General features: G+C 39.1%; 1 protein-coding gene across 1 annotated transcript; it reads left to right on the top strand.

Moving 5' to 3' along the window:
- The first annotated feature begins 701 nt into the window (after window positions 1-701).
- Window positions 702-17483, top strand: LOC109919389 (mitochondrial fission factor-like). The gene is made up of 5 exons (XM_048605424.1): window positions 702-789; window positions 3803-3958; window positions 10694-10765; window positions 15724-15802; window positions 16179-17483. Exons 2-5 carry the CDS (start codon window positions 3927-3929, stop codon window positions 16308-16310), a joined length of 315 nt encoding a protein of 104 aa, XP_048461381.1. The 5' UTR covers window positions 702-789; window positions 3803-3926; the 3' UTR covers window positions 16311-17483.
- Window positions 17484-17820: the final 337 nt, after the last annotated feature.

The raw sequence follows: 17820 nt of genomic DNA, 5'->3' as shown, positions 1-17820 counted from the left end.
GAACACCTACGCTCGGTTCGCGACAAACGACTGCACCTCCCAGTCGCGAACCACTTCAACTCCCCCTCCCCCTCCTTGGACGACATGTCCATCCTGGGCCTCCTCCAGTGCCACAACGATGCCACCCGAAGGTTGCAGGAACAGCACCTCATATTTCACTTGGGAACCCTGCAGCCCAATGGTATCAATGTGGACTTCACAAGCTTCAAAATCTCCCGCCCCCAACCGCATCCCAAAACCAGCCAGCTCGTCCCCGCCTCCCTGACCTGTCCGTCCTTTCTCCCACGTTTCTGCTCCTCCCACCTCAACCCCCACCCCCACCTCCTACCTACCAGCCTCATCCCTGCCTCCTTGATCTGTCCGTCTTCCCTTGACTGACCAACCCCCATCCTAACTTCCCACCTACATTCACCTTTACTGTCTACATCCCCGCCTCCTTGACCTGTCCGTCTCCTCTCCACCTATCTGCTCCTTTATCCATCTTTCATCCGCCTCCCCCTCTCTCTCTCTTTATTTCAGAATCCCCTTCCCCTCCCCCATTTCTGAAGAAGGGTCCAGACCTGAAACATCAGTTTTCCTGCTCCTCTGATGCTGCTTGGCCTGCTGTGTTCATCCAGCTCTCCACCTTGTTGTCTCAGATTCTGCAGCATCGGCAGTTCCTACTATCTCTGAAACAATATAAAATGTTATTTTGTTACAGACTGCTACTACCCAACATTCTAGTAGACAACGAACATTAAGTGAGAATGAAATTTGTCTATCAAGTGTGTCAAGGCGACAGAGGAATTTGTAAGTGCAACATGTTGATTTTGTCTGTTTTGTGATGTTGTGCGCAGTTAAAATAACGATAAATATAGCATTCTCAGAGACTGGAATGAAGAGTAACCCAATATGGAATGGGAAGGTTAATAACTTTACTGAAGCCAATGATTTTACAGTTGTTATCACTCCACTAATGGAAAAGATCAAGTGGATTATGAATAATTTAATCCCAAATAAAATAAACTTTATCAGACTTTTTTCTTTTGTATATACCTAGGCTGAATAGTAGAGTGGCTCAACACATACCCATGTTACATCAGAGACTGCAGGTTCATGTACAAAATTAGTTTGACCCAGATCATAGGAGGCACAGCCCTTATCAAAATTCCTGAAATAATCTGAGTTGAAAAGGCTGGTTATTCTGGGATTTGGAAATGCTGCATGCAAGACCTACTCTTTTCTTGCATTTGAATTTCAGAATTATTACGACCCACTGGGGTAGGGTATAAGTTGGGCCTTGTTATTCTTGGAGTCATAGAAAATGTTAAAGGTTTTTTAAAATTATACATGGTACGCAAATTTCCCTAATTTTCATACCATTGGGCACGAGAAAGCATCGCCCAGGTTTCTGTACTAAACAAATTTATTATAAGTACTTGTGACTATAGTCTAATGAAACTAATATTTTTAAAAAATCCTTTGGCATATAAGATTACTAAGTAAAATTCTAATAAACTCCCTCTTTACACACACGCACAAACCAGCCCCTCCCCTCCCCCTGTTGTCTTTGCTTCCCAATTCCAATGTTGAGATTCCAGGCCCTTGGTGTTCAGATGTCTTGTTCTTTTTGGAGGCCTTCACTGGTTTGTAAGAAGTACCGAGTGACTGATTCACTCGGGAAATGTCTGTGCCCGCAGCAGCTGCTGTAGGAAACGAAACTAATTTCTTCAATTTAAACTGAGTTTTTAACAGCAGTTTCTGCTGATGAGAACAACAGCACACTTCTGTATTTTCCTCTGTGTCTTTCTAACTTGGTTCCAGTTCCAACCCGGTCAGTTTTCTCTTGTACACAATTCATCAGCCCCTCATTGTCTGCCCTTTATAAAAACCGATAGCCACAAAAGACAGAGTTCATAACAGCATTGAATTCCTTGCTGTGAAATTATACAGCCATCCTAGTAAACTCTATTTTTAAAAACAGTTCTTTTTCCTTGTAGTCCAGATTTTAAAAACCACAAAAATAAGATGCATTTTTTTTCAGAATCTTGGTGAGAAGATGTAGTGAGATTTAAATCAGCTCACAATGCCAAATATATTCTAATCTTCAACAAAGACCATCTTCCCATTTATTAACCAAAAACAGATACGAAAAATTAACTTTACAGGTAAACATTAAAACCAATCAGTAATTTCTGGATCTGTTAATATTTTTAATTGACATTGCATCGATTTAAGGCTCAAAAGCTGCTCGTTAATTTTGGATGTAAAGAAATGACGACTGGAAGTCTCTGGAAGCACCAAAAATCTTTTAATTTTGCTATCTATTACTAGATCACCCGATGGCCAGATAACCATACAATCACAGACAATCTCACAATCCTATCAAGACTTGATAATCACCACGGAACAAGAAGAGTTCATTTTTAAATAGTGTGGAACATACAGCCTTCCCAGAACTGAAGAACATGCTGCTTAAGGCCTCACTTCTAAACCCTATAATTTCTTAAAAAATCACTGCCATAGCTAATATCACAGCTGTGGAGTGTTAACTGCAAAGTAATTGCCATTATGCACATATTCACTATCTATTCTATTTTATTGAACATAAACATTTTTGAATGCAGAAATGAAACTTTGGATAGGTTTGCAAAATGCATGCATTGACATGTCTACAGTGCAGTGTAAAAATAAACGCTTGCATTTATTTAGTGCCTTTTCTGACTCAACTTTCACTTATCATCAGACATCTCAGACGACTTTGCAGGCGGTGAAATATCTTTTGCAGTGTAGTCACTATTATAATTTCGGAGATGCAGCAGCCATGCATTCGGCAAGTTCCCACAAACAGCCATTTGATAATAACCAGAAAATCTATGGTGTTAATTGAAGAATTAATATTGGCCAGGACACCAGGATTAGCTTCTTCAAAATAATGCTATTGGATATTTTGCATCTCTGTGAGGGTCTCAGTTTAGTGTCTCATCTGAAATCTGACACCTGCAATAGGGCAGCACTCCCTCAAAGTCATCTTTGATTTTTATGCCCTAGTCTCAATTGGGTTTCACATAGTCATAGTTGTACAGCACAGAAACAGACCCTTTGGTCCAACCCGTCCATGCGGACCAGGGATCCCAATTTGACCTAATCCCATTTGGTCCATGTCCCTCAAACTCTTCCTATTCACATACCCATCCAGATGCCTTTTAAATATTGCAATTGTACCCAGCTCCACCACTTCCTGTGGCAGCTCGATCCATACATGCACCTAGAATCTTCTGACTCAGAAGAGAAAGTCCTACCAACTGAGCCACACTGGCACCAGTTGCACCTTTCGTGAGATCCTCTGAAATCTCTGTCTCATTGTACAACTTCATAATTGACAGATTAAGTTTATTTGATAAATATTAACAAAAAAAAACTCTACTAACCACTCTGTTAAAGAAAAGAACATATGGTCCTTTTTCTAAATGCAATGAAGGATGTTCTAAATTTATTGTAATCTCTAGTTCATTCTAATAGATATCAGTCTTTCTGAACAATGTAAAGTGACCACAGAACATTCTTTTTTAACCAAGTCCTTTTAATCTAACCTCAAGGCCACTAATTGAAAACAGACAGCAAAGAAATGGATGACTGAACAATTTGAATGGTTGTTCAAAGCATTTGTTTTTAATGTGTACCAGCCATTGTATATGCAAGTTACATCTGAAATATTTTGCTATATCCTGCAATGCAATATTTTACAGAAAATTACTTGAACAATATCCCTGTACTAGTCACTCATTTGCTTTAACTATGTTATACTTTATCCATTCTATAGGACTGATCACTCCAGTGGTCCAATACATCCCTTCCCTTCACCTGGACCAGGCCAGGCATCCTTTTCAATTCATAATGTGTGCAATGTAGTAATTTATATTGGACACAAACTAACAGAATACTTGATGGAAACAGTCAATCAGAAAATGCAAAGAAGGTGATTGGAATTAGCTTGTATAACACCAATGAATTTTTTTGGTGTTCGTGCTAATATTCTTAATTAAGCTGTGCTTGAGTGCATCACTTTATAAGCTTGTTAATTGTTACCGTTTTCCAATAACAATTTATGCATCTGATTGTATGCTTTGCCATCAATACTAACCTTACTCCTCTAATTCAGGGAAACATTCTGATAATTCACAATTTTTTTTGGTAAAACATAACCATCCTGCTGCTGGGTCATGATGTTCTGACTTAACCCTTGTTTTTGTGAAGCATGTTAACTTGTAAGGGGAATTTCTGTGCTTCTGAACACTGTAGGATGAGAACACCATTCCATTCTTGTGCCGATTTTTTTTTTAGTATTTGATAACCCTGATTAAGTACTGCATGAGCTAAATGAAGACCTGTTTAATGCCACGTTTCCCACCTGCCATAGTTGAAAGCGTTGGATTTGCATTGTGATGTTTGTGTGCTTTGAAGCTTTTGCTGAAGCCAACAAGCACTGACTTGTTGTGAAATACGAGTAAAATGTTAACAGTCTAATCAGAAATTGTCAGTCTCACAAGTTGAAATAAAGAGTTATATATTATGCATGGAGAGGTTCAGAATATTGCATATGAACCTTCGGTGTGGAGACTAAAATTGTTCTTCATTTTTGGTGGAGGAAAGGAATAAAGGATGAACTACCAAATGGTGCCTTGCTAATGTAGCTGAACATAGTCCTTTAATATCAATTTCTATCAGCAGGAAATTGAGAGAAGAAGGAATTTGGAGACAATTTTAACTCAGTCATAACTCAGCTACAGATTTAAAGTAGGATCAGTGTCAGCAAATGATCTAGTTGAGGAAGCTAAGGCCTGAGCAATGTGCACCATACTCTGGAACCACTTAAGCTGCAAAATGCTTTGACCCTTTATCATTGCAGTTACTGTTGAAGAAGCCAGTGAAAGACCTAACTCTCTTGTGTATCTATCTAATATAAAACTTGCCGTCTGTTAACTGTCTGTAATTAACTTTGTGCTTGTAATTGCTTGGCCTTCCATGTTTTTAGATTACGAACATGCGACTGACAGTTTAAGTAGATCGTTTGGGCCCTCAAGCTTACTCTACCATTCAATAAGATTATGGCTGATCTGTGTGCATTTCAAATTTCACGTTCTTGTTTATTCCCGATTAACATTTGCTTTCCTTGCCTAACGAATCTGTATTCTAAACAAAATATTGCGAAAGCTGGAGATCCCAACTAAAAGCAGTAAGTGGAGAAACTACGCAGGTCTGGCGGCATCTGTGGAGAGAAAGAAATGGATTTAACATTTGAGTCTGATGAGTCATTGGCCTTGAAACATTAACTTTGTTTCTCTACAGGTTTTCCCGGACCTGCTGGGTTTCTCCAGCAATTTCTGTTTTTATTTAAGAATCCATCTACTTATGCCTTAAAAAGATTTAGTGACCCCCTTTTTACCATCTTCTGAGACAGATAATTTCAAAGCCTCATAGATTTTCCTCATCTCTGTCCTAGAACAGCAATCCGTAATTTTCAAACAGTGCCTCTTAGTTCTGAACTAGCCCACAAGAGGGAACATCCTTTCCATGTCCTCCTTGTCAAGAGCGCTCAGGATCTTTCCACTTCAAACAGGTCACCCCTCAGTTCTAAACCCCAACAAATATAAGCCTAGTCTGCCCAACCTATCCAGTTACCTTGTTACCTTAGACAACAAGGTGTAGAGCTGGATGAACACAGCAGGCCAAGCAGCATCAGAGGAGCAGGAAAGCTGACGTTTTGGGTTTAGATCCTTCTTCAGAAAGATACACCTAGTTGTCTCAGATTCTCCAGCATCAGCAGTTCCTACTGCCTTGTTACCTTTCCAGTTTTAGGGTTGTTACCTTTCTGCTTATAAATTCTGTGTCTTATTCACTACGCTTGAGGAAGGAGCTGAGCTCCAAAAGTTTGCATTTTCAAATAAACCTGTTGGACTATAACCTGGTGTCATGTGATTTTTTTTTTTTAATTTTGACCTTGTCCACCTCAGTCCAACATCGGCATCTCCACATCAACCTATCCTCATAAGTCCACCCACTCATTCCAGGCACCATCGTAGTAAGCCTACAAAGCATTTATGTTCTTTGTTAAATAAGAAAACCAAAACTGTATTTGAGATATGGTCTATCAATGCACTGTTTAACTGAAGCATAATTTCCTTACTTTTATGGTCAATTCCTCTCAAAATATAGCATCCTATTGACCTTCTTGATTGTGCTGTATTTGCATGTTTGTGACTCATGCACTAGAATACTTAAATCTATCTGCACCTTAGAATTCCACAGTCTTTTTTCCATTTCAGTTATTCTTTGCTTCTAAATTCTTCTGGCTAAAATGAACAACCTTACGTTTTCCAATGTAGTACTTCATCTACCAGGTCCCACACAAATTCCTGTGGGACATACAGCCAATCAAAGAACGTTTTATGCTTTCTCAGTTTTCTGTAAGCCAGTTGGCCAATCTTCTATCCTCGCTGGTATGGTACCCCCTACACTGAGCTTTTTCACAATAACTTTTTAATATGACATGTTATCAGATGCCTTCTGTAAATCTAAGTGTAGTATGTCACTACGTCACCTCCTTATCTGCAGCACGTTACTCCTTCAAAGAAGTTACATAAATTGATTGAACATGATTTTGCTTTAGCAAAGCCATGCTGAATCTTGCCAATTATTTGAAATTTCGAAGTGTGCAGCTATAATCACAAATGATTGATTTGAATACCTTCCCATAAGAGACGTCAAGGTATAGTTCCCTGTTTTCTGCTGCCCTGTCTCCTTGAATAGAGGTACAATATATTTAATACTTTCCAGTCTGATGGAATAATACTTTCCAGTCTTTGGTTAGTATTACTTGTGATTGTAAGTTCACAAAATTCCTCTTCCCTTCCACCTCCTGATTTGTACCTGTTACTGTTTTATTTTGTATTCTCTACCGTGAAATAAAAGCAAAATATTTGTTCATTTAATTTATTATCTACTATTAACTCTCATTCTCTCTTGCGCGCGCTCTCTACAGGATCAATACTCACTTTATTTACTTCTTTTTCCCTATTTAAATATTGGCAGAAGCTTTTCCTGTTTGTTTTTACGCTCCCAGCTAGCTCCCACTCACATCAGTTTCTTCCTCTTAATTAACTTTTCAGTCATTTTCTGGTGTTTTTCAAATACTGATCAATCATCTGACCTACCACTCATCTTTGCACAGTTGTATGGTTTTTCCTTAAGCTTGAAACTTTCCCTAATTTCTTTAGTGGGAATCTATTTATTCTGAGTATTCTGAAATATCACCTTAAATGCTTGCCACTGCATCACGATTGATAAACCCTCTAACCAAATAAGCCAGTTAATTTCAGCTAGCTCAGCTTTCCTGCCCACTCTGTTGTGCTTATTTAGGTCTAACATACTAATCTTAAATGCAATATTTTCTCTTTCAAACTCAGTACACTACTACTGCTTTTATTCTGAGGTCATTAATTTTGTCACATTGCACAATTCCAAGAATAATATTTCAAAAAAAGCAAAGAGCTGCTGATGCTGGAAATTAAAAACACAAGCAGACATTGCTGGAAAAACTCAGCAAGTCTGGCAGCATCTGTGGAGAGATAGCGCAGTTAACATTTCAGGACAAGTGACCCTTCTTCAGAACTGGGCGTCAGTGAGCAGGTTATTGCTGAGCAGATGCTGCTTGATAGCTCTTGACATCTTTCATCACTTTACTGATAATCAAGACTAATGGGGTGGTAATTGGCAAGGTTGGATTTGTCCAGCTTATTTGTACGAGACATACCTGGGCAATTTTCCACATTGTCGGGTAGATGCCAGTGTTATAACTGTAATGCAAGAGCTTGGCTAGGGGAGCGGCAAGTTCTGGAGCACAACTCTTCAGTACTATTGCCAGAATGTTATCAGGCCCCATAGCCTTTCTGCTATCCAGTGCCCCTAATCATTTCTTGATATCACATGGAGTGAATTGAATTGACTGAAGACTGCCATCTGTGATGCTGAGGACCACTAGGGGAGGCCAAGATGGATCATCTGCTTGACGCTTCTGGCTGAAGATTGCTGAAAATGCTTCATTCTTGTCTTTTGCACTAATATGTTGGGGATCATTGAGGATTTGTGGAGCCCCCTTTTCCAGTGAGTTGTTTAATTTCCCATTCACCACTCATGACTGGATGTGGCAGAACTGCAGGGCTTAGATCTGATCCATTGGTTGTGGGATTGTTTAGCTGTATCAGATGCTGTTTGGTATGAAGTAGTCTTGATTGGTAGCTGCACCAAGTTTATACCTCATTTTCAAGTATGCATGGTGCTGCTGCTGGCATGTGCTCTTGTGGTCTCCACGGAACCAGGGTTGATTCCTGGCGTGATAGTAATGGTTGAATAGGGGATATGCTGGGCCATGAGGTTGCAGATTGTGCTGGAGTACAATTCTGTTGCTGATGGCCCACAGCACCACATGGATGCCCAGTCTTGAGTTGCTAGATCTGCTCAAAATCTATCCCATTTAGCACGGTGATAATGCCACACAACATGATGGAGGGTATTCTCAATACGAAGATGAGACTTTGTCTCCGTAAGGACTGTGTGATGGTCACTCTTACTGGTCAGATGATTGGCAAATGGTAGGGATGAGGTCAAGTATGTTTTCCCCTCTTGTTGGTTCCCTCACCATCTGCCACAGACCCAGTCTAGCAGTTGTCATGCTGCTGCTGAGCCACTCTTGGTGGTGGACATTGAAACACCCCCACCCAGAGGATATTTTGCACCCTTGCCACTCTCTGCATTCTCCAAGAGTTGTTCAACATGGAGTACTGACATTGTCTGTCAGGTATAGTTCCATGAGTATGTTAGGCTGTCGCTTGGTTAGTCCGTGAGACAGCTCTCCCAGTTTTGTAGCCCCCAGATATTGGTCAGGAGGACTTCGCAGGGTTGAAGGGCTGCTCTGCAGTTGTCTCTTCTGTCTTGTCTACTTTCTGGGTTGATGCCAGATAGTGACCTGGTTTCATTCCTTTGTTGAGACTTTATGGAGATTGATTCAACCGAGTAGCTCGCCATGCAATTTCAGAGGGCAGCTGAAAGTCAGCCACATTCTGGTGTGTCTGAAGTCACATGTAGGTCAGAGCAGGTGAGGAAGGCAGATTTCCTTCCTTGAACTAGATAGCTTTTTCCAACAATAACAGATCATAAGATGCCCCACAGAGTGGAAACAGGCCATTTGGCCCAACAAGTCCACACCGACCCTCCAAAGAGCATCCCACCCAGACCCATCCACATAACCCTGCATTTCCCATGGCTAATGCATCTAACCTACACATCCCTGAACACTCTGGGCAATTTAACATGGCCAAACAACCTAACTTGTACATCTTTGGATTGTGGGAGCAAACTGGAGCACCTGGCGGAAACCCACGCAGACATGGGGAGAACTTGCAAACTCCACACAATCAGTTGCCCAAGGGTGGAATCAAACTCGCCTCCCTGGTGCTGTGAGGCAGTGGCGCTGACCACTGAGCCACCGTACTGCTCTAATATGGTCTCATTGAGACCTGCTCAGTTTCACCTGCAATTTTTGTCTTGCTATGAACTCCTCATCCGGGCTACACCTGCCAATCTATCTTTTTCTAGTTTATTTGTTGACTAAAGTCACTGTTATTGTCGTCTTTTTATCAGAAGTTTTGTTTTGTTGGTAAAGGGGGTAATTTTGCTGCAATGAAAACAAAAAAGCTGGAAATCTGAAGCAAACACAATACTGGAGAAATTCAGCAGGTTTGGCAGCATTTGTGGAGAGAGAAACCATAGTTGATGTTTCAAGTCGTATATGACTTCTTCAGAAGTCATCTTCTGAGGAAGAGTCATACTAGATTCAAAATGTTAACCCTGTTTCACTCCACAGATGCTGCCAGACCTGGTGAGTTTCTCCAGTATTCTCTGAATTTTGCAGCAATAATTGCTGGGAAGGTGTATTATTCCCAGGTTAATTTTGCACACTTCCTGACAAAATAACCTGTGCATCTTTTCTCTGGAGAAACCAGAACATGATGAGGACATGTTCTCAGTTAAAAAGAGGTTACTATTTCCATTTTAATTTATCCGCCATGATAGAATGGACCACAGAGAGTGGGTTTGAAACTGTTCAGTCGAGTTATATACATATATGGCTCGTTGTGGCAAAATACAGACTGTTCTGAGTATGAACATCTGGTATTCTCAGTACTGATATTCAATTAATATTGAATGATGTACCTTTTTTATTTTGAGTTACACTTTTGGTATGTGTAGAACATGTGATGGGGCTGTAAATATTTATGAATAGCATCAGTTATCTTAGAGATGGTGTGGTAGAGAGTTGAGTCAATGCCAGCAACCTCTACATGGGTTTGATTGATATCTGCTGGTGTTAGTGTTGGGACGATCAAATCAATTGCTGAGTTATTGTTTGCCTTTGCAGGCCTCTTTTACCTTGAACAAATTTAGCTTTCTACCAATACAGCGTTGGTAAATGTCAGGGGAAGTGACTTGCCACACTTTTATGCCCCACCCAATTCCTTTAGCAAAAGATTCTATAAAATAAAGTCAGCGAGAAATATGGAAAAATGTCAAAGTTGTGCAGCGGCTTTGTGATATTTAGTTGCTTTGAATTAGCTGATATTTCTATGGCCAATCCAATTTATTTTTCCACTTTAAGGAATCGGTTCTATAACCAGTCCCTTTCAGGCAGCGTGTATTCGGATGGAATGAATCAATCAAGGAATCAAAGGTGATTGGCATGTTTACTTTGTTGATGCATTTGCGTTAACATGCTATGGTTTTGTCTCATTTTCCTTCCTTGCACCTTTTTATGTTGCTGTAAATACTGTACAATGAAAAAAACCTATGACTGTATGTAACATTTACATCTATCAACTGTATCCAGATTGCTTCCAATCAAATCAGTAAAACTACTTTGGCGCACATGTACATTAAACCTTGAGTGTATCATGTGTGATTGGGGAAGGAAGTAAAAATGGAATGCTCCACTTACTTTTTACAGCTCCTATTTACTCTCAAGCAAGGTTATTTACTAAAAATGTACACAAGCATAGCTTTGTATGAGACAGAATTGAAGATTTGTACAAAAATTTTGTTCCTTTTCCCTTTCCCATTCCTGATTTTTTTTTTCTTTTTCCCCTGTTTGTTATTCCTTGTTTTTGTTTACAATTTTCCAATTGGCTCTGTACATTGTTCATCCTATTTCAGTTCTACATCTGAACTTGTATCTCCATCCCGTTGAGCCTCAACTAATTTGAATCCTTAGCCCCTTCATATATAGACGCAGAGTTTTCTACTATCACACCTTCACACTTTGGAATACACTTGCAACAAGTCTTGCTAACTCTTTCCCAATCTCAAAAACTCCTTGCTTAGTCATGCTCGTATTCCATGAAAATACATTTTCTCTCTTGAATCCTGCTGTACCTTTTGGTTCTTTCATGCAGTTACAATGTTGTATAGTTACACATTGTATTCATAAATACCATTCATTGCATTGCAAAATTTATCATATCACTAAGAATATAAAAATCTCAGGAATTTGGACCATTTGAACTGGAGTAAAGAATAATAACTCTAATTTAAAATAAGCAAAGGATAGTTTTATGTACATAGGAAGAGATACATATTTATTATTAACATACCCATTAATGAAAAAAAATTGACTGTATGTTGAAGTTTCCAATTCATAAGCTGTTGCCAATAAAACAATTTCAGTATCTGTTACGCATTTCAAGGACAATGATTGAGTAGTCCTATACCTATAATAAATAGATTGATTTGTTTCTTGTTAGAAGACAGTCTAAATATCAACATTTTATTTTTAAAAATTTACTTTGTCAGCTTTATGTGCAAATGGTCCGTTCACATTGTACCTGAGGAATTCCTTGCTAACTTGATGTGATAAATACAGGTGTCACGAGCCTATAATCTGCCAAGGTAGTTTATATACTGGTGTACCAATCTTTCGAAGAGCTGTCAAGGTGTCGCACAGGAGGCTGCTAAATAAGATAACACCCTATAATCCACACTGTAGGGATTCTATGATTCTATTCTATGTTAGGAGCAAGGTGCTGGCATGGATAGAGAGGCAGAGAGTGGGGATAGGGGGGTCTTTTTCAGGAAAGCAGCTGGTAACTAGTGGAGTTCCGCAGGGGTCAGTGTTGGGACCACAACTATTCACGTTGTACATAAACAATCTTGATGAAGAAACTGAGGACATTATTACTAAATTTGCAGATGACAAAAAAACTGAAGGACAGGTAGTGTTGAGGAGGTAAGGTGGCTGCAGAAGGATTTGGACAAGCTAAGAGAGTGGGCATAGAAGTAGCAAATAGAATGTACTATGGAACAAAAGCAGAAGTTGCTGAAAAGGTCAGTAGGTGTGGCAGCATATGTGGAGAAAAATCGGAGTTAACCTCTCAAGTCCGATTTTTCTTCACGGATGCTGCCAAACCTGCTGAGCTTTTCCAGCAACTTCTGCTTGCTTTTGTTCCTGATTTACAGCATCTGCAGTTCTTTCGGTTTTTATATAAAATATAATGTGGGATAGTTTGAGGTTATCTACTTTGAAAGAATGAGTAGAGGGATAAACTATTTTCTAAATAGGGGAAAGAAATCTGAAGTACAAAGGGACTTAGGAGCCCTAGTTCATGGTTCTTAAGATTAATTTGCAGGTTTAGTTGGAAATTAGGAAGACAAATGCAATGTTCGCATACATTTTGAGAGGGCTAGAATACAAGAGCAGCGATGTGCTGCATTTGGAATATCGTGAGCAGTTTAGGGCTCTAACTCTAAGGAATGATGTGCTGGCCTGGAAGCGGTCCAAAAGAAGTTTAATAGAATGATCCTGGGGATGAAAGTTTGTCATATGAGGACAGGTTGAGGACTCTGGTCTGTACTCCATAGAGTTTAGAAGGATGAGGGGGATCTCATGGAAACTTGCGGAATGTTGAGAGGCGTGGATAGTGTGGATATGGATAATGTTTCCACTAGTAGGACAGACTGGGACCCAAGGGCACAACCTCAGAGTGAAAGGACGACCCTTTAGAACCAAGATGAGGAGGAATTTCTTCAACCAGAGGATGGTGAATCTGTGGAATTCATTACCACAGAAGGCTGTGAAGGCTAAGTCATTGAGTGTCTTTAAGACAAAGAGAGGGCCTTGATTAGTAAGGTGATCAAAGGCTGCAGGTAGAAGGCAGGAGAATGAGGTTGAGGAATGGCAGAGCAGACTCAATGGGCTGAATAGCCTAATTCTACTCCTATCTTGTGGTCTATTATTATGGTCTGTCATATATTTGTTCCAGAGTGAACGGAGACCTGTTTATCAAAGGCTGAGCTGTTTCTTTAGTTCCAAGGAAGTGAATAGATTGTGATTCAGTGGGTCTGTCACTGCAGGATGTGATTTCACTGAATGAGCTTCAATTCATTAGTTTTTGTCATAATTGTATTAAAATATCTCTCTACAATAAAAGACTTACATTTATATATAACTGCGTGTATCATTTGAGATATCAGAAAGCCCTTCTCAGGAAGTTACTTGTATTTCAAGTATAATTACTGCTGGATTGATATTCCTGTATCTTTGTGGGATTTCAAAAGTAGAAAAAAACGATTGTGATTGTTGCAACGTACCAACAAGTTGTTTGTTAGATTCTTAGTGTAGTTCCAGGATTCCTTGGATTCTTCGAGCAGTTCCCATGAATTAAAAGGTATCAAACATAAGCCTGTTATTTAAGAAAAGAGGGAAAGGCAAAAACGGCAATTATAGACCTGTTAGACTATCATTCATCATAGGCAAAATGCTAGCATTTACGATTAGGAACACAGTAGCAGACACTTAGAAAATGATACTGTGGTTAATTAAAGCCAACATTTATGGTTTATTAAAGGAAAATTGGGTTTGCAAAATCAGACAAGTTCTTTTTGGATGTAACTAGTAGGATGGTTAAGGAGGAACCAGTAGATGCAATATTGTAATATGTTTAGGTTCTCAAAAGGCATATGCGGCAGATTGTTGCAGAAAATTAGATCTTAAGGGTCGGGGTTAGATACTGGCAGAGATTGAGAACTTGTTAATGGACAGTAAGAAGAATAGGAATAAACAAATACTTTCAGATTGACTTTCTGTAGCTAGTGCTTGATATTCAGCTTTTTACAATTTATCGATGTGGCCAAAATGAAGGGACTGAGTAAGTATTCAAATTTGTTAATAGGAAAATAAATGCTGAGGATGATGCAGAGAAACTACATAGAGCTAGAAACAGGTTGGACGGGTGGACATGAACATGGCTGATGGAATGCAATACAGTGAAATGTGAAATGTTTAAAAGCAGAGTATTTTTGAATGGTAGAAAACTGGGCAATGTTAGCATATTAGAGAGACCTGGGTGTCCTTGTACGTGAATTACTAAGTTATAATGCTGTTACAGCAAGCAATTATAAAGATGTGGGATATTATCTTTTGTTGACTTGTGAAAAGACATCTTACTACCATTGTATAGGGAACTGGTGAGGACATGCAAAGAAGGCTGCATATAGTTATGGTCTCTTTAACTAATGAATAACTTACTTGGCCTAAGCTGAGTGTAACAAAGGTTCACTGGAATGGTTCCAAGAATAAGAGACTAGCCTCTGAGAAGATGTTGAATACACACTGCCTATATTTCCTGGATTTTAGAAGTTCTAATTGAAAAATGTACAGTTATTATGGGGCTTTACAGTGTTGCTGCTGAGGAAATGCTTACCCTAACTGAAAGGATGAACATTGTCAGAGAATAAGGACTCAACCAAATTGAAGATAAATTTCTTCACTCAGTTGTGACTCTTTAGAATTCTTTACTCCAGGTACTGGTGGATGTTGATTGTATTCAAGACCAACATTAATTGCTTTGGGCGTTAAAGGATATGGAAATAGTGCAGGAAGGTGGATTTGAGGTGGAAGATCAGCTGTGATCTTGATGAATGACATAGTTGGCTTGAAAGGCTAAACGACCTATTCCTCCTAATTCTTACATTTCTTACAGTACCTTTTAATGTTGAGAGCTATCTTGGGATGCTTCATAGATGCAATTTCAGAAAAAATTGGGAGGGGTGATCAGAGCTATGCCAAAGAAATGAATTTTGGGAAGGAATGTATCCGGTCCAAGATATTCAAGGATTAAATTTAGTGTGGATGACCTAGATGGAACATGACACAACGTTAAGTGTGGAACAAAGAAAATGGAGCATGCACAAAGTCAGATCCATAAGAATGGAGAGTTCACGGAGATACGTTTGGTTGTCTGGCTGAAAGAGATTGGAGAATGCTGTAGAGTAAAGCTATGAAGGCAGTTTAGCATGTTGACTATTGAAATTTAAAATTTAAGATACTAGGTGACAGGGAGTCAATGCACATCAACAAGGAGAAGGATAATGGGTGAGTGGGATGGTGTGCATTATGATATGGGTTGCAGAATTTAGTTGAGCAGGTTTATTTGTAGATTTGTAGAATTTATTTGTGTTATTAAGTCTGTGCTGGCTGATAAAGCCTTTTCTAGTAGTTGAAATTTTACTATAAATCTGAAGGTTGAAGTTTGACAAGCTCTGTTCTGCGTAATAATTGTAATTCAGAGATTGAGGAGTGCTCTCCTAAAACCACTATTGGAGAAGAGTGAAGTTTATGTTTGCCTTTTAATTTTTCAGCATGGCCCATGACTACACAGTACCTGAAGGAATCATTGAAAATTTCAGTGTCATGGAAATTGTAACACTTCGGCGTCAGGTAAAAAGTTTTGAACAGCAACGTTTACATGTATAAGTATGATGAGTATGACGATTAGACTGTTGCAGGAACAGAAACTTCCCTGGATTTGGGGTTTAGTTATGTTTTCAGAGCTGTGTGTATCTTTACCTGGAAAATGTTTTCCGAACATAGCATGCAGTATGAATGTTGGACACTTTGCCCAAAATGTTAGACTACAAAGCAACTTCAAACCCTAGAGAAAATAACTTTTAACACTACATTGACCTCCCAGTTTATAGAGATTTATTTTAAATCCCTGAGAAAGGGGGAAGAAAAGAAAAGGAATAATTTACAGTTTTTATTTTGGCATTGAACTTCTTCATTGCGCAATAGGGTCAAACTTTTTCTCTTTCAGTTGAACAAGTTGAATCGGCGCCTACAATTATTGGAACAGGAAAGTCGGGACCATGCTCGAAAGGAATTTGTGCTGTATTCCATCATCATTGCAGCTTGTTTTGTCAACAGTTGGCTCTGGTTGAAGAAGTAGATTCATTCTAACTGCATATGTAGAGTTGGAAAAGAGTGCTACAAACTGACAGACAGAGACCACCTTCTGAATGCAGCAAGACGGAGCATTGTTTTCACTTGTGAAGCAATTTGTATTATCGCTGAAATACAAAGAAAGACGTCTTTCAGAACAGTTTGTTGACATCCTTTTAGTAGTATTGTGATGTTGGTTTGGGCAAGTCCATATTGCAAGTGTTTGTGTAATGCATTCAAAATCTAATTGATCACTTTAAAACTAACAAACAACTTTTTATTTAATCTACATCACACGGAAAATCTTACAACACTGCTGATACAATGTTCACTGCAATTATAGGGATAATGAAGAATGTTATGCAGAAACAAACAAGTTAACTTGATAAAGCAATAACTTGACCTGGGGAAAAGTACTTTTGATGGTAAACAAAATTGCTTTTGTGTTTTGCACTCTTAGCCCCACCTACCCTCCACTAGCAATTTTGTCTGCTATAATTGGCACTCATTTTTTGTTTATAATTTGCTCATATGATGTGAGTTTCACTGACAAGGCCAGTGATCATTGGCCTTGAAGGTGTGCAGGAGGATCTGAGAATTTAGTTCCCCTCTGTCTTTTTTCCCCCTCCAGTGTTTCCATGAAATGTGTCCAGTTTCTACTTGATAACTTCTGTGGTGATACTATGATTTTAAGAGGTGTATTTTCTCTTTTTTTATGAAAAAGGTTGAGACCGAGGTGAAAAGCAGTCTGCTCCAGCCAGTAAAGTAAACAGCTTGTGAGGCCTTGGGTTTTTTTTAAAAAGTTAGAACAATAGAAGCAGCCTGAATGGGTGGGCTCACGCTCCTGCAGAACAGGATTTTTAGCTTTAGCCTTCAGCAGCAGTTACTGCTAAGCTCATGAAGCTGGATGTGGAAACTATTTTTCCTCTCTCTGCTGCAGCTAAAAGCTTGGGCTGTCTTCCTACTGCTAGAATTGCATATGAGATAGTCTATTTTACTGAATTTGCCTTTGTCAAGGGTGTGTTTATAGAATGTTACTATATTGGAACATGTTACTGTTTAGTAGTTAAATAATCTATTATTCTGTTAAGTTTCTAATAGACTTAAGTTATTCCAATTCCTTCTTTCTTTTGTTGTATTTTAACTGTAGTGTATGAATAAAGTGTACTTTGCTTCAAGACTGGTAGTTTGACTGGAATGCAATGCCTTACACTTACCTTTTTTAAATAAGAAAATGTTAGGGCTTAGACTACTTAATATACTGCAAGGGGGCTTCAGTCTGGCCCATAACGAATTGGGGGCTCTTGTCAGTATCAAATCTCTAATTCTATGATGTGGAGGTACTGGTGTTGGACTTAGGTAGACAAAGTCAGAAATCACACAACACTAGGTTTATAGTTCAACAGGTTTGTTTGAAATCCCAAGCTTTTGGAGCATTGCTCCTTTATCTGGTGAAGTGAGACTTCACCTGGCGAAGGTGCGGTGTTCTAAAAGCTTGGGATTTCAAATAAACCTGT

The sequence above is a fragment of the Rhincodon typus genome, chromosome 14 (assembly GCF_021869965.1).
Source record: "Rhincodon typus isolate 14 chromosome 14, sRhiTyp1.1, whole genome shotgun sequence".
Classification (NCBI taxonomy): domain Eukaryota; kingdom Metazoa; phylum Chordata; class Chondrichthyes; order Orectolobiformes; family Rhincodontidae; genus Rhincodon; species Rhincodon typus.
The sequence above is the reverse complement of the archived record's forward strand: the minus strand, read 5'-3'. Positions and strand labels throughout refer to the sequence as shown.